Here is a 26,094-nt window from a genome sequence, read left to right on the forward strand (position 1 = left end):
CATATGAAAGTACATACTTTGTTTCAACAAAATAAAAAAACCTATTAAGGAACAGCTTGGATGCAGGTACTTTATTTCTTAATGCAGCTGTATTATCCAGGGAAATATTAGTTAAGGCTAAGTATTGGATCGGGACTCGGTATCAGCAGATCCTAAATATTAAAGGACTCGGATCGGGATAGGGGTAAAAAAAAACTGATCGGGACATCCCTATTGACTGTATAAGAAAGTGAATAGAGCACCTGTGATGTCTGTAGCCATTTTGGCAGTGCCTGACTCCAGTTCAGTGGCTGCAATTAGCTGAGGTGAAGCAGAGCAGACTGGTAAGAATTTTTTTGGATGATCAGATTAAATTCAACTTTATTGTCATTGTGCACAATACAAGTACAGAGACAACGAAATGAAGCTAGCATCCATACAGAAGTGAAAAAAAGCAGTAAAGTGCAAAGTATGAACAGTATAAATTGTGCAGTTATGTACAGTATATAAATAGAGTGTAAGTAGGTCTAGGTACAGTGTGTACGGTGTATAAATATTACTGGCAGTACTAAATGAAGATACAGTTTGTACAGTATAAGTGTAATTGGCAGTACTAAATGTGGGGTATAGATGAAGAGCAAAACAGTCATGAGTAGTGCAGTTTCTGGGTGGGGTGGGGGAAGGAGTCCGGTGGGAACGTCACCGTGGTGTGGAGTTCACTAGGGTGAGCCTCGATGGAGGGGAGTGAGGTACTGGTGATGCGTTAGGCAGTTTTCACCACCCTCTGCAGTGCTTTCTGGTCAGACACAAAGCAGTTGCCATACCAAACTGTGACACAGTTGGTAACGATTCTCTCGATGGTGCAACGGTAGAAGTTCACCAGAATCTGAGGCGACGGATGGACCTTCTCTGGTCTCCTCAGGAAGAAGAGACGCTGGTGAGACTTCTTGATCAGAGTGGTGGTGCTGAGGGTCCATGAGAGGTCCTCGGAAATGTGCACACCCAGAAACTTGAAGCTGGTGACACACTCAACCTCTGTTCCGTTGATACAGATGGGGGGGGGGGTGCCATTTGCAGAACTGCAGTTTTTGGTACTTCTGCATGGGCTTCTTTTTTTCAGCCCTAGAGGTTGGTGCTTGGTGGAAACTATGAAACCACACAAGGAAATAAAGTATAAAGTTTCAGGTTAAAATGTCATCATTTATGTTATATTAAAGTAAAAATGTTCACGTTATAGTGTGATCATTTATATTGCTAATTGATCAGCATCTTGACATCCTGCTTGGAGGTAGCGTCATTTCTCATTGATTAGCCGGAGGCACCATGCAGTACAGCTACTGACAGTCCTATCTTTCTACATGGAGTTTGATTTCCATAGAGAGTTATGAGAATGTATTATGGTCTTTTTCTTTATAATAGGCAGAAGAAAAAAAAACATCTCTACTTTGCTGGTGTTTCGTTACTAACTGGCTTGTACATGATAGTCCTGCATTTTTTTAATGTATTTTAGTGGTGTATTACTCTCTTTGAAAATTGTGCAGCAGTGAAGTACTGCTCCTCTTATATCAATGCAGACTGGGAAGTAAAGAGCACACGTTGCTAATTTTAGCCCATAAAGTAGTGTTGAGATAATTAAGCAGTGTTCTTTTTTATTGGTGACCTGACTGACAGCATGAAGTTTTAAATGAATTGTGAGCGTAAATGCTTATTTCTTTCCATCAGATAAATGGCAAATAATGTTATGATAATTCAAGCATTGCCACCGTTACGCAAGAGAAACCACCTATTTGCATGTTGGAAATGTCCCGTGTTGTTACGTTACACTACATTAATATTACAGTCATCATTTCACCATCTTAACTAGGATTGGGAATCACATGGTACCTCATGATACAATATGTGATACATGGCCAATGATACTGATTATATCACGATACGGCATATAATAATATGTAGGAGATTCAATCTCATATTCTGAAGCAGTGAATTCTTTACACAGATCCATCGGTTCTCCACATTAGAATTGACTTGCACAGACAATGGCAAACAATTATATATGTTTATTAACAGAAAAAAAAACAGCACAGTTCCACAGCAGAACAAGTTTTTCAGTCCGTAAATTACATGTGCAGAGCAATAGAACAACTATGAAAACAAATTAGTGTCATAAATACCCATTTCTTTATAAAATGCACACATAAAAACAAGCAATAAGATATATAAGCAAATCAAACTTGTGTGTATATAAACCTGTACACATTTTATGCTTATACTTTTTAGAAGCTGAATGAACTCATCTTTTAAGTAAACCATGACATATTTAAGTGCTTAATCTTTTTGAAGCATGACAAACTTGTTTAAATGTATATCTTGAAACATTTTCCTGCTTATCAACTTGTTTCAGATAAATCTGGAACATTTCAGTGCTTTGAATTAACTTTTATGTAAATCTGAGCACATTTCAATTCATCCTCAAAAATGCATGTTCTTCTTCAGGAACAGCAACTGATCAGCATGCATGGAGGTGGGTGCACTTCTCTGAGCAGTTAGTGCACTGGTCTCGTGCCATCCCCCTTGTTTTTATCATGTAGGAGTGCCTGTCATCAGTAAAATGGGTAGTGATTGTCTCATAGGACTTTTTGGCCAGGTGAGCGCAATTCCCTCTGCAGCCAGGAGTGCATCCTCCATTATTTCTTTTGTCTCATAAAGAGCTTTGCTTTTCTGCTCTGTATTTCATACATCATTGTACATGTACATTGTACAATCATTTTTGGCCAGGATGTACTTGCGGAGGTCCTTGCAACCAAAACCAGCGATGGACTAACATTATCCGCTTTCTCAACAAGGAGATCAGGGTGGTGTTGTCCATGTACTGTACTTCTAGCAGTTTTTGCATATTACATTACATTACATAGTCTTTATTGATTGATCTTTGTCCTAGTAAATGTGGCTGGGGCATCTCTTAACGTAACTTTCTTAGGATTCCTATCCACCATTATCCCACTCAACGTCAAGTTAATTTTACTTTTACTCAACTTAATTTTACTTTTACTCAACTTAATTTCAAGTTTCCCTTATTCATATTAATTGAAAGTGCCACACATGTTTGAGAGAATCTGGGTTAATCTTTTCATCCAAAGTTCTCTTTTTACATTCATATCTCACCAACTGTGTGTCCCGACACCTTTCTCTCAGAACCAACATTCATTTATTTTCAGCTATTTGTGGTTCTGTTGCTCCTCTGTGTTATTGGACAACACGGGCTACCTTCGCTCACCACATGGATATCAGTGAGACTTTGGTGTCCATGACCCTGTTGGTGGTTCACTGGTTGCAATTCCTTAGACCAGTTTTGGTCGGTACCAACCACTGCAGACCGGGAAAACCCTACAAGACCTGTCGTTTTGGAGATGTGTCGACCTAGTCCCCTAGCTGGGCTAGGCACTCAGATCCTTACACTTGCCCATTTTTACTGCTACCGACACATCAGCTTGGAGGACTAAATGAACAGTTGCTGCCTAATATATCCCACCACAGACAGGTGCCATTGAAACAAATAGGGTCCGACTGAATAATCTGACATCTGAATTAATCAACCGATTATAATCTGAGAATAATCTGGGTTTGAGAATAAACCATGACTTGGTTTTCCTTAGAAATTATGAGGTGGCTCTGGCTGCACGGGATGACTCAGTCACTGTGAGGAGGACCATCTCAGTGGAGTAAGCAGTCCTGAAGCCTGACTGATTGGGGTCAAGGAGGTCAACATAAAAAATAAAATCAAAGTTAATATGAACAGCTAGTGTGGATACACAAAGCAGCAGTCATCAGTGAGAAGTACATAAGTGAAAGCAGTAAAGGTCTGCGGGAGCTTCACAGGAACTAAATGTGAATAGATAGAGGACTGAGACCAAGTCTCTTTTCCTGTTGGTCCACTTTGTGGGGACTGAGTGATGACGGGACGTGTTTTTCAAAGGTGCCCTCCCAGGACATATTGGTAGTGAGTTTAATGGGTACTTTCTGATTTCAAACCACAGGCATTACAAAAGTGTAGGACAAACTTTGCATTTTAATAGAAGATTTTAATAGGAAATCAGCTATTGTTTGTGGTGGTTTGCAGGTACTTCACCCTGTTCATGAACCTACTGAATGACTGCAGTGAGGTTGAGGATGAGGGCCAAGCAGTGGGGGGACGAAAGAGAGGAATGTCCCGTCGCCTGGCCTCCCTTCGCCACTGCACCGTACTGGCCATGTCCAACCTGCTCAATGCTAACGTAGACAGTGGTCTCATGCACTCTATCGGTAAGCCAGCCACAACTTAGAAGTTGCAGCATTTAAAGAAATGTTGCCTTCTACATATCAGAGTTTTCCCATGACTACCAGTGTCCATTTCTTCCTTCCCAGGTCTGGGTTACCACAAGGACCTGCAGACTCGAGCCACCTTCATGGAAGTGCTGACCAAGATCCTGCAGCAGGGAACAGAGTTTGACACACTGGCAGAGACCGTTCTGGCTGATCGCTTTGAGAGGCTTGTGGAGCTAGTCACCATGATGGGAGACCAGGGAGAGCTGCCCATCGCCATGGCACTGGCTAATGTGGTTCCAGGGTCCCAGTGGGTGTGTATCTCCTCTTGATTCAATAATTACTTTGACAATGGGCATAATGCTTATCTATATGTCTGTTGTATTTCCAGGATGAGCTAGCCCGAGTCCTGGTGACACTGTTTGACTCACGCCACCTACTTTACCAGCTGCTGTGGAACATGTTCTCTAAAGAGGTGGAGCTGGCTGACTCCATGCAGACTCTCTTCAGAGGAAACAGCCTGGCCAGCAAAATAATGACCTTCTGTTTCAAGGTAGAAATCACACCACAACTCCAGCCATGTACTGTATTAGAAATGCCTACGTCTGGCATGAGTCATCTCCCTAAAAATACATATTGTTTTTGTATAAAAAACTAATCTGTTGTTTTATGTCAGGTATATGGTGCGGCATACTTACAAAAGCTACTGGAGCCTTTATTAAGAGGGGTCATCACTACCCCTGAACACATCAGCTTTGAGGTGGATCCCACTAGGTAAGTACCTGCAACTTTGGCCGGATGCAGAAGAAATTGAGGTTTTAACATTTCCCATTTGCATATCCTTCCCACACTGTAGTGATGTAAAGCCAGTCAAAAATCAGCAGAGTTCCTCTTAAATGCCTGATGGTAGTGTAGAAGAAAATTATCCTTCAGGTCCAATTTTGTGGATGGCTCAGATGAGTTTTATTCAGTGACCAGTCGAGACAGAAGTTCACAACAGGGATGCTGCTACGATCAGTCTCTTGTGTGCAGTTGGAATGTGTAAAATCTGCATGTACACCCGGCCCGATTGACTCCGCAGTAGACACAGGTTTTTATCACTTTGGCTCGGCTTTGATCTAAATTAAGACCCAAGTGAATACGCCAAATACCTCCGAGTGTGATGGCACGTTATCAACATCCAGTGGTGGCACATACATAAGGAAGGAATTTAGGATGTCATACATGAAGGACATTTTATAACTGGACACAGTGTTGGAGGTAGAGCCCCTTTCATTCCTATGAAAGCTGCTCAGTGGTGTTTTGAAGCCTAAAAGCTCAACTTCCTGGGTATGAAAATACCTGGATCACCATCCGAGCCGGCCAACTTGAAGTGGGATAAAATGATTTAATCGTGCAGCTCTTCAAAATTCCTTACCAAATGTTACTGGATTGAATGGTTCAAATTATGACAGTGAAACGAATCATGTTGCGAGGGTTGTGATGATTGTCAAAACAATTTATCCTTTGCAGTGACATCTTTCACACTGGGTTTATTGTTGTTTCCTCTTCTGTCACAACTGTTTCCGGTCGCATTTGTCGTGTAAAAACGTGACGACAGTGACGCACAACGTAACTGAGCTCATTCTCATGTAGAAGGGAAGACACCAAATCATGCAAAGAAAACAGAACAGAAAAGTAATTACAGCAAAATGATTATCTTCTACAGTGGTGTTGACTTGGTTGTAGTTAGCACTGAAGAATCTCTGACTTTATGAAGTCATACTTGTTACTAACATTGTTTCACTTACAAGTGAGAATGTTTTTTAAGACTACTTGTTAGAAGTTTTTGTCCTGGGCTATTGCACATTGCACCTCTTAGCACAATAATTAAAAGCCTCGCTGACAGGAGCTCCTTGTTTGTTTGTTAGGCTGGAACAAGGTGAGAACCTGGAGGAGAACCAGAGGAACTTGCTGCAGATCACCGAGCGGTTCTTCCAGGCCATCATTGGTTCCTCCAGCGAGTTCCCCCCCCAGCTTCGCAGTGTCTGCCACTGTCTTTACCAGGTAGACCCTACTGTCTCAATCCACCATGGCCCCCAGCTGCTCACCCAGCCTCTCTGCTCTTACCTGTGTGTGTGTGTGTGTGTGTGTGTGTGTGTGTGTGTGTGTGTGTGTGTGTGCGCGTGTGCGTGCGTGTGCAGTGTCACTTGCGCATTTCAAGCTCTTGCCTCTCCACTATGAGGTCTCCTGATGCTGCTCCACTCGCTGCTGACTACATTACACGCATCCGTGCACAGCTGTACATACCTTTTAACTATATACATTCTGCTGGACCAATGAATCGAGACCTTTCTGTTTAATCATTTTCATATTCCGAAAGCTCCACATGCTCAGTGTTTCCTCCTCAGCATTTAAGATAAGTCAGAGCAGAAAACCAACAAGGCACCATGAGACAATAAACTTGTATGTGACCCCAAAACAGCAGCTCCTTTTCCTAGCTTTTGCCATCATGACAATAATTTTTTTACTGACCTTACTGTAGTGTGCTAGAAGAGCAGCTTTCCAGCTGGACCAGAAAACCCATCCAATAGGCCCGGGCAGCAGAAAGGAGCTGCAGCTAAGAATGATTTTCATTAACCACTAAGCTGACAAGTATTGTTTAAAGTAATTGATAATTTGGTCCATAAAATGTCTTTTTTTTTCAGTTAAATGCCCATCATCATGTCAGTCCATTACCTAAAATATACTAATTTTACTGTGATATAAGATTAAAGCTTGCATGAGACTAGTATTTTAAGGGGACCTCATGTGATGTGACGAGCACCACCTCACATCTGTGTTTTATGTGGAGCATTCCTGCGGGATAAGCAAAGTCTGTATTTTGCTTTTGTTTACTGACATTATCTCCTTGATTTGTTGTCAACTTCGATAAAGTTGGAATGATATTCAAAGATTTTAACTTCCAGGATCAATAACTTACGAGCAAACCATTGTGAAAACACAAACAGTGCCTCAGTCATTCATAATAAACCACAAGCTACAACCTTATTTTTATCCAAACAAGCTGACCAGACTACGTTGGTCTTAAAGTGCAGTTGTGGCCAGGTGAGCGTGCAGGGACTGTCTACAAAGTGCAACACCAAAAAAGAAACATTTTACCAAAATGACTTCACACATCTTTGATCTCTCATTGGTTATTCTGCAGAACTTAATAAGAATAAGAACACACTTTCCATGTGTGGAGTAAAGAAATAAGTTATTGATTAGATAAGAAATGGATTTTCGCTTTCCAACAGCTGGTAGCATATACAATTCTTTGGTTCCTCATAACTTTTCATGTCATCTTTTAAAATGTCAATATAGCTGATCTCCCAACTCAGTTGTTTACTGTTATTAAAGATGTTATGAGCAGCTATCAAATGTTATAATTGTTCAGTTGTCTGACAGCAGTTTGAGAAAAAAATTACGACCCCAAATCGCAGAGGTGCTAATTCGCATACTTGAAGTAACCTATCCAGATTGAGATCCCCTATTAAAATCCAGCAGAGAGGGGGCCTACTGTTGATGGCAGAAGCTAGTGAAATTCAGCTCTGGATGAAACAAAACATGTTCTGATAGAGTAAGGCAGGCTCTGATGCAGGCTTTATAGGATATTGGGGTGCATTCTCCAAGACTGCACTGCAGTGATTCCCCTGTCAGACACGTGTTGCTGAAAAATATCAAAACTGTGATCACACCTAATCCTGTGCATTACCGTTGTAAACCGAGACTCCACTCTGTTGAAAAATCATATGCAAATCTGCACTCTTTCCTGCCATGTCAGCTAATCACTATCAGATGCCTGCAAGTTATGATTCTTTTGTGACAGGAAAATAACAGGAGAGAGGGATACAGGAACAACATGCACTAGATCATTTCCTGTCGCTGTGGTGCCTTAACCCTAATAGGGTGCTCCCTGGTAGAAGATATCAGAGCAGAACATATCTGCTTTATATCTGTTAGTATATATCATTAGTCCGTTTTTTCACAAAGAATTCCGCACATACATTCAATACTGGCATAGCAGTGACTTACATTTGCTTCACAAATGAAACCCAAAGTGGCCGTGAATGGTTCAGTGCGTAGGTTTGTTTTTTCTTCAGACACTAGATATTTTACAAAAGAACATCCTCCATTATGTCCTCCATCTGTTGCTTACTGGGGCATTTTCACCGACAATATTAAGTTCCCTGATGAGCACAAATGAGCCAACACTTCAAGACTGAAATGTGACAATGTTGAAGATGGCATTATTTTAGTCTTTGATGTTTGGATCCTTTCAATTATTATGAATACCATCTGCTTCCACTCTGCTGATGCACATTCATCTCACAGACAGAGAATTTGGCCAGAGGGTTGCCAGATCAGGTCAGGTATCTCTCATTTCTTGCTCTATCCATCCAAATGACATTCGTTTTTGCAGAGATCAGTCACCCTGGCAGGTCTGTATGCAACTTTCCAATGGAAGGAACAGTCCAACTAAAAATACAAATTCAGCCATTATCTATTCACCTCCATGTTGTTGGAAACCCCCTGGTAAAATTCCAAGTCTCAGGAAGCCCTGAAATCCTAAATTGATTTTAAAAAGAGGTTATTTATACACTTTTATAAATCTTTACCATAGCTGCTAAGTTGAAAGCATTAGTGCCCATCCCGTCTGAAGTGGTTGCACGAGCTGTAAATAATGCGTTTAAATAACAACTTTTCAAATCAGTTTCGGATCTCAGGGCTTTCAGAGACTTGAATGACGCTGGATGAGTTGTATGGAGTATGTAGGTAAAATTATAAGGTGGTCTCAGATGAGTGTGTCAGCTCAAAGGTTTGGCAAGGACATGTTCCTACCGTCCATGCCGAAAACTAACAACTGATTAGGTGTGATCACAGCATGGGAAGATGAAAAGAGAATGGCCTGTATCATCAGATAAGATTCTAGTCAACCCTAAACACATTTCCTCTTTTTCTTTCCTTTTTTTCTTTTTCTTTTTCTTTTACTGAACACTGAGTTTGACTGTCCTTTCCTCCTGAATGAAAAGCAGCTTCACACTACTGCTGCTGCCACCTCGCCTTTATTACAATGAAATAGAAAGCTCCACAGCTCTGTCTACTTACACTCAACACAATGAATGCTCTTTATGGTTAATATGTTAAATTGTTTTACTAATACAGACTGCTTCATACTCACACCCATTAAAAGTGGTCTGGGTTTTTTATTCTAGATTTAGTATTTTCCATTTGTTGACCTCTTAGATGACCTTTTTTTGCATCTGTGTGTGTGCACACCCACACACACGCACACACATACACACACCAAAACAAAAATTTACACTAATACAGTCTGCTGAAGTCAAACCACACCAGCGCATGCATTGACACGCTTTAAGTCCCCTGAGCAGTGATGAACACTGTTGTAATGCAGTTTTGATTTTTCTGTTTTACTAGATTGAGTGTGTGTGTCCCTTGAAGGGTTAGGGGTGTGTGTGTGTGTGGGTGTGTGTGTCTTTTTTGGGGGGGAGAGGAGATGTAGAGTTTTGTGTGTGGGTGTGTGTGTGTGTGTGTGTGTGTGTGTGTGTTTGTGTATAGCTGGTGCTGTGACCATGATTGTGCTCATCTCTGTTCTGTAGGCTACTTGCCACTCTCTACTGAATAAAGCAACAGTAAAAGAAAAAAAGGAAAACAAAAAAGCAGTAAGTTTGGAGAATCTCCTTTCCCTCAGACACTTTTCCCCCTAAAGCAAAAAAAAGAAGCCTTTTTTGCATTTATTCATTTGATTTTTTCATTTCTTCATTTTTAAAAAGTTGGTTTTAATTTGGTGTTTCTCTGGAAATGTTTTTTTCTTTTCTTCATATTCAGCTTTGTGTAAAACCCTCTCTTAAAATCATTGTACTAATATTGGCACCATCTGATGTATTTTCAATTAACAGTTCTCAGGAAACTGTGACATTCTCTCTTTTCTTACTGGACTCTCCGTTTGCATTTCTGGAGACATTTTCTCAGAACATTTCATCTGCACTCAAATCATGTTTCCCCATCTTATTTGAATCAGTTTAATAGATCTTCCTCTCACACACACAAACCTGCACGCCTCACCTGCCCAGCAAACATGGCTTGATAAAGGACATGAATGGTCTTTAGATGAAATATTCTGATAAACTTGCCTCCCTTTGTTATGGGTTGGATTCTTCAGCTGTATGGTCCTTTCTCCCACCATACATGATGAGCAATGTTCTAATTTAAGAGTGTGATTTTCTAAATTCAAATTTGTTTCCAGTCCCATCCCTCAGAGCCATGTCACTCGCACTCAGACTTGCCCTCATCTTGCTTAAACGCTTACTTTAGATTATTAGTGACCATCATTTTAAATTGGACTTGCCATCAAATTTCTCACTTTGCCTCAGAAATCTTCCATTTGAAAGTTGTATGAAATTAGATATACTAAAATAACCTCCATGCATGCTTGTTGGTTATAAAGCTGCAGTACTGATATTCATTTCTAAAGCATATAATTACAGTGTTAAAGTGCCAGTGTGCCTGGCTAAAATCAGATTAGGCCTCTCATCTCATTTTTTTTCTGAAGTTTTCTGCCTTTATACTCAACCCACTGTTACAGCACACATAGCCACACACAGCCTTGAAGGAACCTGTATCAGCCATCGTATAGCGCTGGAATGATTTAAAGGAGAACTTCGGTCGATTTAAACATGCAGCTTCATTGCTCAAGCTACCCTTGACTTGCCAGTACCGAAGACGCGAACAAATTTGGTCCAACCATTACAGAGCTCCTTGAACGGAGATGTAGCATTGAACGCTAACAGCATGGGGTCAGAACTTCACGCTGTGTTTTAAGCATCTTAACATGCTCCACATCTCACACCAAAAGTTATGCAACAACAGCAGACACCTTGGCACACAGCACTGTAGCGTGTATGACTCAAACTGAATAAAAAAGTAGTTAAAACAGTGTGTTTGTGCAAGAGCTACTTACCTGTTTGTTGACATCCGTGTCTTCCGGTAGCCAGACCAAGCTAGTCAATCCGTCGAGCGTGCACTTACTCCCTCACTGGCGGAGACGGAAACGTAATCCAGCATTTTCGTGTTTATGTTCATAATGTACATGTCCATGTTACAGCCTGTCATGAGCCATGAGCCTTACAATAGCTTGTTAAGCCTGTTAAGTGCACACTCGATGGATATGCTAGTTTGGTCTAGCTACCGGAACACACGGATGTCAACAAACAGGTAAGTAGCTCCTTGCACAAACACACTATTTTAACTACTTTTTTATTCAGTTTGAGTCATACACGCTACAGTGCTGTGTGCTAAGGTGTCTGCTGATGTTGCATAACTTTTGGTGTGAGATGTGGAGCATGTTAAGACAGCTTAAAACACAGTGTAAAGTTCTGACCCCATGCTGTTAGCGTTCAATGCTACATCTCCGTTCACGGAGCTCTGTAATGGCTGGACCAAATTTGTTCGCGTCTTCGGTACTGGCAAGTCAAGGGTAGCTTGAGCAATGAAGCTGCATGTTTAAATCGACCGAAGTTCTCCTTTAATGTCTTACCCGAATTGACCTGAATGAATTGAGGATTTATTTTCACCACACCAGAGGTGATTGCGGAGAGACAGACCAAGAATGTTTTGATGAGTTTTATGTAGTTGATGATGAGCGTCTGTTACTGTGAGTTAACGAGGCACTTAAGCACGTCTTGGTAAAAGCGAGAAACTTGCAGAAGGTGTACGGTTGTATTAATCTGTTTAGTATGGAAAATACTGTAGGTGTAAAAATATTGGTGTGGTATTATGAGACAGGATGGGATGGGGCTAGCTGATTTTCAGAATTTCAGTGGACATGTCTGCAACACAGCACATAGGCGTCTTTGACATAACATGAACACTGTTGTTTCTTCATACTATTAGCTAATTTTTTTAATTTGTTAAATTCTAATTCTATAACTGGTCAATTTGATTTCACAAATTGCCTCTTATAGGGACCCTTAAAGTAATCCTGAAATTAGAATCTTTATCCGTATGGAAAAATCCAGGGTCATTGTATCCAATGATGAAACTGGAGGAGTATGTTGTTTGCATCCTCTCTGCCTGTTCTCTTAGCGGTCTCCACATCTTGGACATTTTGTAAAGAAGTGTGCACCACATTGTTCTGTTCCTTTTCATTCCCGCTTAAGCAGTGGTGCCATGTTTTATTGATATGTCTGACCACTGTACTGTAGACTGCACAGATCTACAGTGAATGGTGTTGTGGGAGAGCAACAGTATTCCAATATCACTGCTTTTAATTCTCTGTACAGTAGCGCAGTATTAATATAGAGCCATTATCGTAATTAGGTTCTCTGTTAATCTTGTCATAGTGGGCAGCATCACCACTAGTGTCATACATTGTTTGGGTGAAATGTGTTCCCTTGATCTCTATTATTGTTTTATGTATTCCCTTTTAGTGATGAATGATTAAATGAAACAGAAATGATTAAAGTGATCTGACATATATTTAATGAGGTTTGAGGCAGCAGGAGATGGTCTTGATATAATGGTATTCATGGATAATCTTGTTTTTAGTTAGAACTCCCATGAAGTCAGTTATGTTTTGACTTCTTTCTACGAGGCCTCCTGTTTGTGTGCAGCTATTCAGTCTACTGCCATTTAATGAAAACATGGCAAAAGTGTTAACATTTCCTTTGGGATTTTTAGTATAACTTCATTTGTAATTTAGTTTCGATCATTCTTAATCAACATATATGTCATACAACTAATACCATGCAATGTGTGTCAATACCATAGCTTCATTTGTAAGATATAGCAGGGTTCCCAGTTTCTTGGAAAACCTGAAAAATGACTTAACTAATCTGCAGTCATCAACAGCTGTAGATTAGGTCAGTGCTGTAGATTTGACAGTGTTGGATTTTGGCTGTAGAAAGGTCATGCATTCTGCCAAATGATCTCATCAAATACCTTCCCTACTTCTGTAGTAAAAACAATGCCATCTCAGTCTAGTTTATGTAAACTGAAAATGTGCTTGAAATGATCACTTTAAAAGAGAAAAGTACTCCATAAGGCAGAACTCTGGTTTGTTGGAAAGTGAATGTATGGTTGTGTGTGCTCATGCATGCAAATTTTGGATACTGTATGTGTTTTTGTGGGTTAATATCAATATTCCCTTTATCGGACATGGCTCCTTCTGAATGGTGTTCTTCGTGGTCTTCATTTTTGTAACAATTTGTTATTACTTTACAGGTCAGTCTTGAAGTGATACTCCTCCCAAAAAGACCAGATTTTTGTGTACTGAGTATACGAGTGGAAGAGACTTTTAAAGATGCATCTGTCGACATATGAATCATTTTGGCCAAAGTGACACCACATAACCAGTGGTATTCATGCTAATGCAGGGCTCCAGGGTGCAAGTGTTTTGGTCACACATGCACCCAAAAAACCTGTCAGTTGACTAAATAGTTAATAGTTACAATTGTTCACCTGATATTCAGCAGATCAGAGTTCAAAAATATATAACACCAAAAAAACAAAACAAATCTGCAAATGCTTTCACAAGTGATACACATTAAAGAAGAGGAAAATCCACTATAGTTTTTAAACTAAGTTTAAACTGTTCCAAGTTTATTTATTTCAGTTTGTCAAGCATTTTACACATCAACTATTTCTAACTTTATGTACAGTTGAGGTTACCGAGTTTCTGTATGCCTATGCTGCTTGAATAAAGAAAAGAATGTATCTGTATCTTTTATTCTTGTTAACAATCATTTAGATAATCTTCAAGAAATAGAAAGAACTTGTAGGGTACCACTGGGTTCACCTAAATTATGTGCTGGTGCACCTTAATGAAAAAAAAATGCCCAATGTAGTTAGATTAGGTTAGTTGATGGTCAATTAAAGAATAATTGCAGTTTATTTCAATGTGGATCTTATTTTTCGTAGTTTTGTCCATCATCTCTATGAGCTATGATAACATTGTATTCCCCTTAGATCGCTGAGATCTTGGAATGCGGTGACATTGCTACCAGAAAGTCTGACTGGTCAGTAACATCAATGATCAGAAAGATTGGAGTTAAGCCTGAGTTTAGTTTGACCTGCTGTATGCTTCATCAAACACTGGTCTCTTTGGCAAAACGTATTATTACATTACATCTTGGTAATGATGATTAAATGGTCTGTGGTGCCCCAAGTGAATCATCTCCATTTCTGCCTCTTTCAAGAACCTAACAGCAGCCTGCCATTTTCTTTTAAATATGAGGAAGAGGAAAAAACCAACATGCTGCAAAAAGAAGTGATGCAGCCATTGTAAAAGTTTGAACAAAGAGTAGGGCTTTTCTTGTATTCATCAGAGTGGCCTTTCAGTGGCCTGCTGTAACTTTGTCCAAAGTGCCCACTGCAGTATCAGAAAGCAATGAAAACTGCAAGAAGGAAAAGACATACATGGATATTTAAAAGAAAAAAAACATGGTTTTAAAACAAAAGTGATTCTCTTTACTAAGTTACTTATGTTGAGTTTTAGCATATATATCTTTTTATTGATATTTATTTATTTAATTATTATATATTTTTATATTCTGTGTGTTATCAGGGCTTGTTCTCAGGCAACAGATAAAAGGATAGGGCTGTTTCTTATTATTTGTTTTTTCCTTGTCAGCACTTTAATTGTTATTTAACCAATGTAAGTTTGTGTTTTTCTAAACAAATCCCCATTCATAAGTACTTCATAATCAAAATGATTGCAACAATCCCTTTTTATATAGGAGAACTGTGCACATAGATTTGATACAGTATGTTCATCTGAAGCAGGAGATTGGTCTTGATGTTGGATGTTAACAACAGACAGTTTGCCTTCATTTTCTCATCCAATTTAGTTTGAGTACGTTTATTTATGACTCGTCTGATCTGGAACTTGTGACGTTGTGTTGTAAGCCTTCTTAAAGCAAGACTTGATTTGCAGGTTGCTATATACCTGGATGCTCAACTCATGGCTCATCTGTATCATGGCACGCCTTCTTTTCTGTGATGATTCCAGTTTTCATTTTTCACCAACAGAGAGGAGTTGGTTGGGTTTCTTGTCTTGCTCTTCTTTTCTTTTCATTTTCTTGGGCTGCAGCTTGAGTGAGACCCTCTCTTGCGCTTGTTACAGCCCAAAATGAACTGAGATTGTGTCTAAGTCTCACTTCATATGTCTTCCTCCACTGTTCCTCCTCCTAAACCTGACATTGTTCACTGTTTTCATAATGGCTCACCTTACCCTGCTCTGTTACACATGTTGCTACATGTATATTTTGTTATTCCCATCATTCCCTCCATGGCTCTTAATGTAATTAAACCTATTTCCAATATTTTCTCCTTCCATTTGCTCAAACCTGGTTCCCTGCTCAAACCTTTCCCTTCTTTTCCATTTATTCCACATTTCCCCTTTATTTTCCCCTCCTATGTCTTGCCCTGCTCCATTCATCCTCCTTCAAACAGGTTGTGAGTCAGCGGTTCCCACAGAACAGCATTGGTGCAGTGGGCAGTGCCATGTTTCTGCGCTTCGTCAACCCAGCTATTGTGTCTCCCTATGAGGCTGGCATCTTGGACAAAAAGCCCCTGCCCAGGATAGAACGGGGTCTCAAACTCATGTCCAAGGTAAGGCCATTCAGTATGAGATGACTAGAGGGACACTGAATATTAAGTTCACTGTTGTGTAATTGCATTTGAAATAAATCTACTAGATCACTCCATAGTAGTTACTCATATGAATATATGTTACAGATGCTTGATAAGCATGCAACAACAAAAATGATATTAACTAGAGATTCAAATTATATATGAGGTAGATAATTTATTGGCATGATATTGGGAAAAATATTATGATCAGCTATTTATCGGTTTCCATTTAATTATTTACAAGAAATGTAGATAATACATGGCCGAATTGCTTTGATGGTCTAATCAAGCCCATACAGTGTGCTCCTTTACAATTTGTTTGAGATTTTCCAATAAACAGGAAGGACAAGAAGAACAAGTGCAGCACACAATGAAGGTTATGCTAGGGTTGGGAGAGGAGGGAGAACACTGACAAGACCACAACACAATAAATCTTATTAGAGCTGTGGAATCTTGAGTGATCCATCTTTACTCACTACATGTTTGTGTCTTAATGTCCGTATAGGAACTTTTTTTTACAAAAGTGTAAAATGCATATATTTTATTAGGTCATTATGACTGTCAAAGACATAAACAAGGCTGCACAGACAGAGTGAACATTGGATTATTAAACCTTTTATTCTCATTTTTTGATCTTATTTATAAAAGATGCTTAAAAAATATGGGGGGATAGATGGCGTAATAATATTTTTTCAGTATTTTGAGGGGTTAATCTGAGTGTAGGTAATGTCAGAGCCATATATTTGCTGTAGGCAGCACGATTTATTTTACTTTCTCTTTGGTACTTTAAATGTCCAACTTTCTATAAGGGTTGGGACTTACAGCCACAATGCGTAAAAGTAACGTGCATGATATCAGTTGGATTTTAAAAACACATATCACCTATTTTTGTGTGTTGGGTGGTTGGTTTATTGGTTTATCAGCAGGATTACACAAAAACTTGTGAAGGGATTTCACAGAAACTTGGATAAAGAATGGGTTTCGGCCCAGAATAAAGGTTAACTTTCGGTCTGGATCTGACTAATTGGACAGATCATGATTTTTTTTTTCACTTTCTTTAACATTGCTGGTTAGGAATTTTGGTTAACTCCTCAGGGAATGATGCATGGATGTTGCTGATCAGGCTTATTTAGGTGACTGATATCTATAAGTGGTACAACTTGCTGGAGATCCTAGATCTGCTGATCTTAAATTATGTTAAAATATGGATTGAAATTGAAAAAGTGGTGGAATCCAGGGAATTTCTGCCCTACCACTACCAAAAATAGTAGGACGAAAAAAGGAATTAACATCCTTTTATGATAACTTGTCCACAATTTTGTGTCAAGGTCAAACTTTTTATGACAAGAATTCATGGAAATTAACTGTTACGAATCAAGTACATAGTGTGAGTCGCTACTTGCAATAGGTACATGCACACTCATCGCATGAGAGAGCAAGACTTCAGAAACCCAGAAGTCCAACTTTAACTTCTTGAGCTGTGAATAAGAATTTGGCCAGTTACTGTCTTTGACAGCAAACACGTCATGACTCAAAGCAAGATTATGTAACTCCTACTGAACTGCAGGCACTGTGGCTACAAATTCCAATGATGGCTTACTAGATGCTAAGTCTAACAGAAGTACAAGTAAACAAAACTCAACAAAACAATTTAATGTGTAATGTCATTAGGCTAGCAGTTGTAATGTATAAATAAGTGTTTACTGTATCCCTGTCTTGTCCTACAGATTCTGCAGAGCATTGCAAACCATGTCCTGTTTACAAAAGAAGAGCACATGAGGCCTTTTAATGACTTTGTGAAGAGCAACTTTGATTCAGCTAGAAGGTAAGACACTTGGAGCATGGTGCGACAGACCTCATTCAGTCTCTGAACACAGAGATGTGTTCAGTTTGTTTTAGTCTTTTTTTTTTCCATAAGGTAGATGGAGACCTGTTTAGCCTACACAACACCACTTTTTGCCAAATAGTCAGCAGAGTGAGAAATTCGGGCTTCTGCTGAGCCATCAAACTAACATGGATTTTCTCTGTGCAGACTTTGGAGGAAAGGAAAGAGAAAAAAAAGACAGAAAAACATAATAGATAATAGAAGATCTTTTCATTTTAAATGTGGATTTACTCATTTTAAACCTAGTTTTGCAAAACTATGATTAAACTAATATAATAATAATAATATAAATGTATCTTTATTGGTGCATCACACCCTAAAGGTGTCCTAGAACATGATGTACAAGAACAGAAACCCTTCGAATGACAACACTGTCCTACAACACCACTAGTGTCAAAGACCACCACAGAGTGTCTAGTTAGCAGTGAAATGCATGGTGTAAAGTATCATCTGTTAATTGAGCGTGTCCTCTCCCCACTCCACCCCAGGTTTTTCTTAGACATTGCATCTGACTCTCCGCCCAGCGACTCAGTCAACCACAGTCTGTCCTTTATCAGTGACGGCAATGTGCTGGCCCTTCACCGCCTGCTGTGGAATAACCAGGAGAGGATTGGCCAGTACCTCTCCAGTAACAGGTCAGAAGAGATTATTTGATAAAGCAGAACACTTATTAGTTCTGCCACCTGATCTCGATAATGAATTCATTTTAGACATTATTACTTCATTAATATCTTATTTCCAGAGACCACAAGGCTGTTGGCAGGCGACCTTTTGACAAGATGGCAACTCTGCTGGCCTATCTTGGACCTCCTGAACACAAACCTGTAGCTGACACTCACTGGTCTAGTCTCAACCTGACCAGCTCCAAGTTTGAGGAATTCATGACCAGGTATATCTACCAGTCTGTGATATAACATAGTGTCCTCACAAACTTGTTTCTCAGGTTCCAGTTTCCAGTAGATTTCAAGTCATGGTGGGCCTCATATTGTTATTTTATTCTGTAGTTTTGATATTTAGTATTACATAGACAGATGGACTTTATTGTCCCCAAGAGAGAAAAGTGTTTCTACAGTGCATGCAGTGGTCATGTCTTGTAGTACATTATACAGTTAAAATATATAATGGATGGAGTAACTCATTGATTATCGACTGTAACACACAGCCCAGTTATTGTTTCTATGATGACTTCTTCTGATTGGAGTGTAGCTGTGTTCACTTTAGGAACCCTCAGTGGGAAATGTGTTTTAAAACTTACCTACTGCCTCATCAGTTGCTCAAAGAAATGTGCATCTGATTTATAACCTCAAAGACTTCAGGAAGCTTTCATTTTCTCCATTGGCATCCCTACACATCCCTTTACTTTGTTGCATTCGAGCCAACATTCTTTTACATTCTGACCCTCAAGTCTGGGTTTTGATGTCTAAAAAAACAAAGTTTTGCATTGCATTGTTAGTGACTGACTAAGAGTAAAACAAAATAGATGTTTGTTTTTTTTTCTTTCTAACCAACTCATTCCTGGCTGCTACACAGCTAGCAAATGCTGTGGCTCTCCCAGTTACATTATTTTGTGACTCTCAGAAGTGACAAAAGATTGTAGAAAGAGTTTTTCTGCCTCTGTTGCCTGTGTCTTTGTCACATTAAGTTCATACCCTGAATAGTGTCTCTACTAAGTCCATTAGCATTGGAAAGCTTGCGTCTGGATGTCCTATATGTTATCAAGTAGAGCGCAAATAAACCCAATTCGTTTTCTGCACCTTCTAACTCCACCCCCCTGTTATTCTGATTCTGCCAAATTGCCTGAGCCAATGGTTCATTAAAGATATCAAAAAGTGTCGGAGATAGACAACACCCCTGTCTAGTGGACCTTTTTTAATCCAGTTACCATCTACCTTCCCTCTAATTTCTTTGACCTTGTTAAGTGTCACCCGATAGTTTGTATTTTTATGCTGTCTTTCTAGTTCTTTTAGTTGCCCAGTTAAGTTTGTGTAGAGTTCCAGTCTGGTTCTTTTGAGGGCTTCTTGTTGTGCTGTTAGTTTCCTTTTTATAACAGCCTTCAGTACTTACCATAGAATAGTTGGGTCCACTTCCCCGTCACCATTTTCCTCCCTATATGTGATTATATCTCTTGATTTCTTCCACCACCTTATTATTCAAAAGGCCTACATTCAGCCTCCAGACGGTGTTCCTCTCTCTACTGGTTAGATACACTGTTTAAGTTTATTGCACTATGGTCAGACAAGTCTGTAACTCCAATCCTACAGTTTTCTACTCTGTAACGACCCCCTCCAAGTGAGGTCTAACACAAGACAAACAAGCAAGTTGCAGTTTAAAAGAATGTGACTTTATTAGTTAACAACAATCAAACAAAAACAAACTGATGGGCCTGCCAAAATAAATAAAAGAGCAGCAACACAGTCTAACCCAGCAGGGCCATCAGAACTGGGGCTAACCCTCTAGACTAACACAACAGAAGAGCCTAACCTAATTGAAATGAAAACTTGACTACCGCACCCATCAGATAAACACAAGTCAAAAGCATGATACCTCAACCAGCCTCCTGGCTGACGGACTGCACCCCTTGTCTGGTGGGCTGAAAGTAAGAGCTTGAGCAAGAGAGAGATAACAGAGCCTAGTGCCCTACCCCCTCTTATTGGATTTTCCCGATCGACCAGAATGCTATCACCTGGCAAGGCAGAAGGCCAATTACCAGCCACAGTGACACATCCTGGCCAGCAGAGAGGGAGCATGTAACAGTTTGTCTCCACTTGTGTTTTTGTATTTAGTCTCTATCCGGTGTATGCATGTCCGTCCATATGTCCGTGATTCCTAGTTCTTTCAGTTGTAAGTTCATGTATCTAGAGTTGTGCATCCTAGTTTTCCTTGTACCCCTCCTGTCTAGGTTGTAGTTGAGTACCACATAAAAGCCCCCCTGCAGATTAGAGCTCCCTCCATTTCCAGAGCTATGATATCAAACAGTGTCTCAAAGAATGTCTTCTCGCTGTCGGGTGGTGAAAACACATTGATCAGTGTTACCATTTGTCCGTCCAATTTTCCCCTTCACTACCACATACCTCCCCTCTCTATCATACATTTCTTTGTTTATTTCAAATTTCACAGAGTTTCTAATTCAGCTTTCCTCTTTCATACCATTCACATTTAACTACACCATTCTGATTCCCCTATGTTGCATCATATTTCCCCTCAGAGCATCTATCTGTCCTTCACATGTCACAGAACACAAACAGTGATATCGTAGCAACTGCTAAGATTAAAAAAAGCAAATATTAAGGAACAAAACTTGGTCCAAGGTGTTTGGGGGTTTTACTCTTGTCCCCCTTTTCCCTGCTGATGGGTTGGGGTTGGAGCCTCTCCTATTGAAAGGGCCCCCCATAGTGGCAGAGATCTGCGCAACAGGCGATCTCCCAGGCTTACTTTACATGTCCAACCTTCAAATTAAACTCCAGAGCTCCTGGCCTGGACATTGTGCACATTTCCGACATTCTCTCTAAACCCTCTGCCCAGAAGTGGTCCTGTGTGTCCTTCTGCTTATAATCTAATACATGAACACTTCTTTAATGAGAGGAAGAAATGCAAAAAAAAAACTGCATATATATAATTCAGCAAGATTAAAAAAATTATAAAAATCCCTGATCCACAAAATTGAGGTAACTAAAAAAATAAAATACCGTACCAATTTTGTGTCTTACTTACTGACTGCAGTAGTCCAAAAGGTCGATCAGGGAACAAAATAACTAGCTGTGTTCAAAAACAAAAGGCTTTCTGTATGTGCTCTGTCCATTTCTGCTGTCATCATGACTGCATGCTTTGAAGTTCATACCAAGTTGCTTTTTAGAGCTTGGGATGAACCCCAAGACAAATTCATATTCAGTCAAATGCTATGAATAGATTAAATAGAATCCCACTGGGATTAAAAATATAACCTAATGATGGAATATTGGATCATTTTACTCTAATACAACCTAATGTATGAAACAAGAGCACCAGGTCATAGACCCTGACAAATTTATACACCAGGTGTGACTGATTCTCAGGTCTCTGCTTTGTTCTGTAGGCACCAGGTCCATGAGAAGGAGGAGTTCAAAGCTTTAAAGACACTCAACATCTTCTACCAGGCAGGAACCTCCAAGACCGGGAACCCAGTGTTCTACTACGTGGCCCGCAGGTAAAAAAAAGTCAAACATACAAAATAATAACAACTGACTGATTGCTGTTTAGAAGTGGAAGAAGACATTTTTGTGACAGGCCAGTGTAGGATTTTGTTTGTGTCTCTGCATTCATTATATGAATACATTTGCAAAAGCAATATAAAATATACTGCACAAAGTGGCCAGAAAAATAGGAACCCCTTGTACTATGTAATGTAGTAAAATAAAATGCCCCCTCAGCATGACAAAATAGTCAAAGCAATAAAATGTATCAATCACAAATCAATCAATAGTATAAGTATATGACATATTCAAATAAAAGCTCTAGCGGCTGAATCTGAAACACGTTATGTTTTTATTTGAGCTGCCTGATCCAAATAAACAAGGTCCTGACTCAAAGATGTAACATACATAAGCCCAAAATTACTGATCTCATGTGAATGAATGGCAGTGTTTCCCACAGAATCAGACTTTAATTGTGGTGGTGGCTGTCCAGCTGGGGTGCCATAGAGGATGTGCACTCTCGACTTCTGCCGACCAAGTTGGCTAACTTCCAGTTTAATAAGCTGACTTAGATGGGGAAATTGTGACTGGGTGGCTCTTCTAGACTCAACTGGACCAAATTACTCAAATTCTGGCAGTAACACGAGTCATTTCATGGGGGTTTTGAGGCTTTAATGACCGTTTTACAGACGCGTCTTTCACAATGTTAGCTTTTTGGAGAAAGTCCCTAGTGCATCAAATGACGAAGTAATTACATGGCTTGGCCACGACAAAAACTGCCTTCAAGTCCTGGCACTGTTTGTGGTGGCTTGATCTCGAAAAATGAGATCAGCCGTTTTCTTTGCAGAGGAAGTTGCTGTCAAGTCAACTGCTTTAAATAGTCCTCCTCCTCTTGTTCGTTGGTTTCACTGGCGGACTAAAAACCACACTGCCATCCATTGTATCGGAGAATATAACATCATGCTATTCACTGATGCGTGCGCTGTCTTGAGTGAGAACGGGACGCAGAGCTCCAAAATAAGAAAATCAATATGTGGTGACCAATGTTGATATTGTGGCAGACCGCCACAAATAAATTAATGTGTGGGAAACACTGAATGGAGAATGTGACTTTTGTAACTGCCATCAGCTAGAGAGAACTTCTCAGTCTGTTGGAGTGGTTGGAAATAAAAAACACTCAGTCCACTCTAAGGTTCTGTACCGCTACTGCAAAGTCTAATTTCCACTTGCAAACTGGCAGATTTGGCAGGTTTGCCATTGGCGCCCTTTTCTCTTCACAGAAAGAGTGGGTTCACTCTGAGCACATGTTAAGGCCCCCACTCACCGCCCAGACTCAAACCAGCAGCCAACTGCCTTTATCCGACCACTCCGTTGCCTCTTGTTTGACCCGTTCGGCAGAAAAGTTGTATTGAACACACCGCTTCGACGTGCTGCCTACGCCACAGTAGTGTGTACGTTCTGCGCTTGCCCGAGATGCAATAAGTGGGTGGTGCTAGTGTTGTGTATAAAAAAGACGCTGGACGAAAGCTTTGTGCACGCAACTCTCCTTACTTTCAATCAAAACGAAATTTAACTATTTCAGACAAAAACAGCTGCATACTAAACATGCAGCGAGGCATTACCAAACAAACACAGATTAATTCGTCCTGAACGGACATAACAGCTAGTCTCGTGCCAGCACTCCAAAACATGAACGGAGTGCATAGAAAAACAAAGCGCACACAGTATTCCGCCCCTCCCGCACACCACGCTCATTCGCTGGCACACCGCCAATCAGAATGGTCATACAGCTAGCATTCAACCAATCAGAGAATCTAATGGCTCAGACGGCCGAAAGCCAACCTTCTCAGACTTTGCATGTTGAATCGGAGCAGACAACATCTGTGTGGCTCAGAAAGCTTCCAGCGCAGCTGAACACACCGAACAGATTTGTTCCCGACCTCGTCCGAGTCTCCACAAACTCTTCAGACGGCCAACGGTTGGTCCGATGTGTTCCTGCCTTTACAGGTGTGAACGAGTCAGGAGACACGGTGGAGGACATTGTGCTACCTGTAACATCATACAGCATGACCGGTTTGGCAGTTGGTCTGTGATGGTTTTTAAAGGGTCGCACAGACCTCCATGTCAGAGCCACCGGTACCCTGACTGCTGTAAGGGAACAGGATGAAATCCTCAGAGCGATAGTCAGACCTTATGCTGCCGCAGTGGGCCCTAGGTTCCTCCTGGTGCAGGACTATGCCCGGCCTCATGTGGCCAGATTCTGTAGGCAGTTCCTGGATGATGAAGGCGTTGATGCCATTGACTGGCCCTCTCATTCCCCTGACCTAACTCCAATTGAGCAGCTATGGGATGTTATGTATCGGTGCATCCAACACTGCCAAGTACATCCACAGACTGTCCCTGATCCAGGTCTGGTAGAAGATCCTCCAGGACACCATCAGCCGACTCATCAGGAATATGTCCAGACATTGTTGGGAGTGCTTACAGGCTCTCGAGGGCCACACACACCACTGAGTCATTTTTAACTTGGATTTTCAGAGTGATTTTGATCCAGGCCCCAGTGGGTTGATGATTTTGGTTTCCATTGACTATTGTTACGTCATTTTGTTCTCAACAATTTATACAAGTACATCAGTAAATATTTTCAACTTGAATAAATTGTTTCATCAAGATCTGATGTATTTTTAAAGTGTTTTTTTGTGTAGTGTAGTTTCAACAAAAAGCACATTGCATCATACAGGTTTGTCTATTTTTAAAGGTCAGTAAGTGATGTACACTGACATGTTTGTCATAAAAAACTCTTCAGCACTTTCCATCTTCTCTTAGCTTACCTTTTGTTAATGTGGTTTGGCTTTGAGCTGTTGGATGTATCTTTCACTACAAAGCAGGGTGATGTATTAGTCTCCTGTTAATTACCCCAAGTGGTTTTTCTTGACAAGTGTACATGGGGAGGCTCTGTATGATAAGGCCTCAGTGTAAGAACCCATATAAAAGCAATTCTGTTGACCCTTACCAGGAAATGTCATCATACATTATTTTTTGGATCTTGGAAAAACCTCTATTTTTATTAAGATGTGATCCATCTTAATGAATATTTTGTCTTATGAAAGTGTAATCAGTAAACACACAAACCAAAAAAAACAAACACTATTTGGGTCTGTAGTCTGTCACAATTTTTTTTTTTTGTTATATTTGCTAAAATGGTCATTACGATCTGACAGTAGAATAAGATACAGGTCAGCCATGTATCCAACAACTACAGAGCCCAAAGATCCTCCACCGTTGCCCACATCAAAGAGAAGAAATAAGAAGACTGATGAAGAAAAGCAGTGTACAAAGCAAGAATTGGACCGAGCCAGAGAGAAAACCAGGATAAATATCGGAGGGTATCAAAATAGAACAATGAGGGCTTATTTTGTTGTTGTTATTTTCAATGTGACATCTTGGTTATTTAGCTTCCTCTGTCACTATGGTTACAAGCCTGCTGGTGCACAGCAGGCTCCTCTGTGGGGAGGGGCTTTGAAGGCAGGGCTGCAGCGCAGCAGAGAGGAAGAAGGATGTATCATTCAAATATTCTGGCTAATTTAACTTTCTTCTCAAAACTCCAGACTGCAGCTTGAAGTCATAAACAAATCTTATTTCCTTTAACTTTAAGCTGCTGACCAGTTGGGGTGCACTGGAGATGCCGGGCCGGTTCACTCAGCTCGTGTGCTCAGCTGCAGCACCAATACGCCAGCAACTAAAAATAATAGAAAACTGTCCCATTTGTTTGTGTAAATTAACGTTGGAACACAACTTGAATGCGAGTAGTGCACTCAATCAGAACAAGGGATTAATGTTGGACAGCTTATGTTTTTTTTTACATTTCTGGGCCATTTGCATCTGTGACTCCGCAAAGATTTTTGCATTTGTAATGTCCAACCCCCACAGCAAGACCTTTGCTTTCTGTCCTACCCCTTTTCCCTGCGTTTTCCGTGTTTATATTTATGCAGCCAGTGTGAATGAATATTAATTAGTGGCATTTCAATGACAGTTTATAGGCGACTGTGTGTGTTGCATGCAGCTCGCTATAGGTATACCACATTT

At 40.3% G+C, this 26,094-nt stretch overlaps 1 protein-coding gene across 6 annotated transcripts in view; it reads left to right on the plus strand.

The window, feature by feature from the left end:
* nf1a (neurofibromin 1a) overlaps positions 1-26,094 on the plus strand; it is a 145,937-nt gene that overhangs the window by 68,664 nt on the left and 51,179 nt on the right. For 4 of the 6 annotated variants that reach the window (XM_030404119.1, XM_030404128.1, XM_030404147.1 and 1 more), the window contains 11 exons: positions 4,100-4,281; positions 4,384-4,595; positions 4,673-4,834; positions 4,958-5,055; positions 6,192-6,327; positions 9,924-9,986; positions 15,775-15,933; positions 17,682-17,779; positions 18,328-18,474; positions 18,582-18,728; positions 21,912-22,022. In XM_030404119.1, the coding sequence (XP_030259979.1) occupies positions 4,100-4,281; positions 4,384-4,595; positions 4,673-4,834; positions 4,958-5,055; positions 6,192-6,327; positions 9,924-9,986; positions 15,775-15,933; positions 17,682-17,779; positions 18,328-18,474; positions 18,582-18,728; positions 21,912-22,022 (1,515 nt within the window). The remainder of the gene's footprint in view (positions 1-4,099; positions 4,282-4,383; positions 4,596-4,672; positions 4,835-4,957; positions 5,056-6,191; positions 6,328-9,923; positions 9,987-15,774; positions 15,934-17,681; positions 17,780-18,327; positions 18,475-18,581; positions 18,729-21,911; positions 22,023-26,094) is intronic. The other 2 variants (XM_030404165.1, XM_030404137.1) reach the window with 1 other exon arrangement.

The sequence above is a fragment of the Sparus aurata genome, chromosome 2 (genome assembly GCF_900880675.1).
Source record: "Sparus aurata chromosome 2, fSpaAur1.1, whole genome shotgun sequence".
Taxonomy (NCBI): domain Eukaryota; kingdom Metazoa; phylum Chordata; class Actinopteri; order Spariformes; family Sparidae; genus Sparus; species Sparus aurata.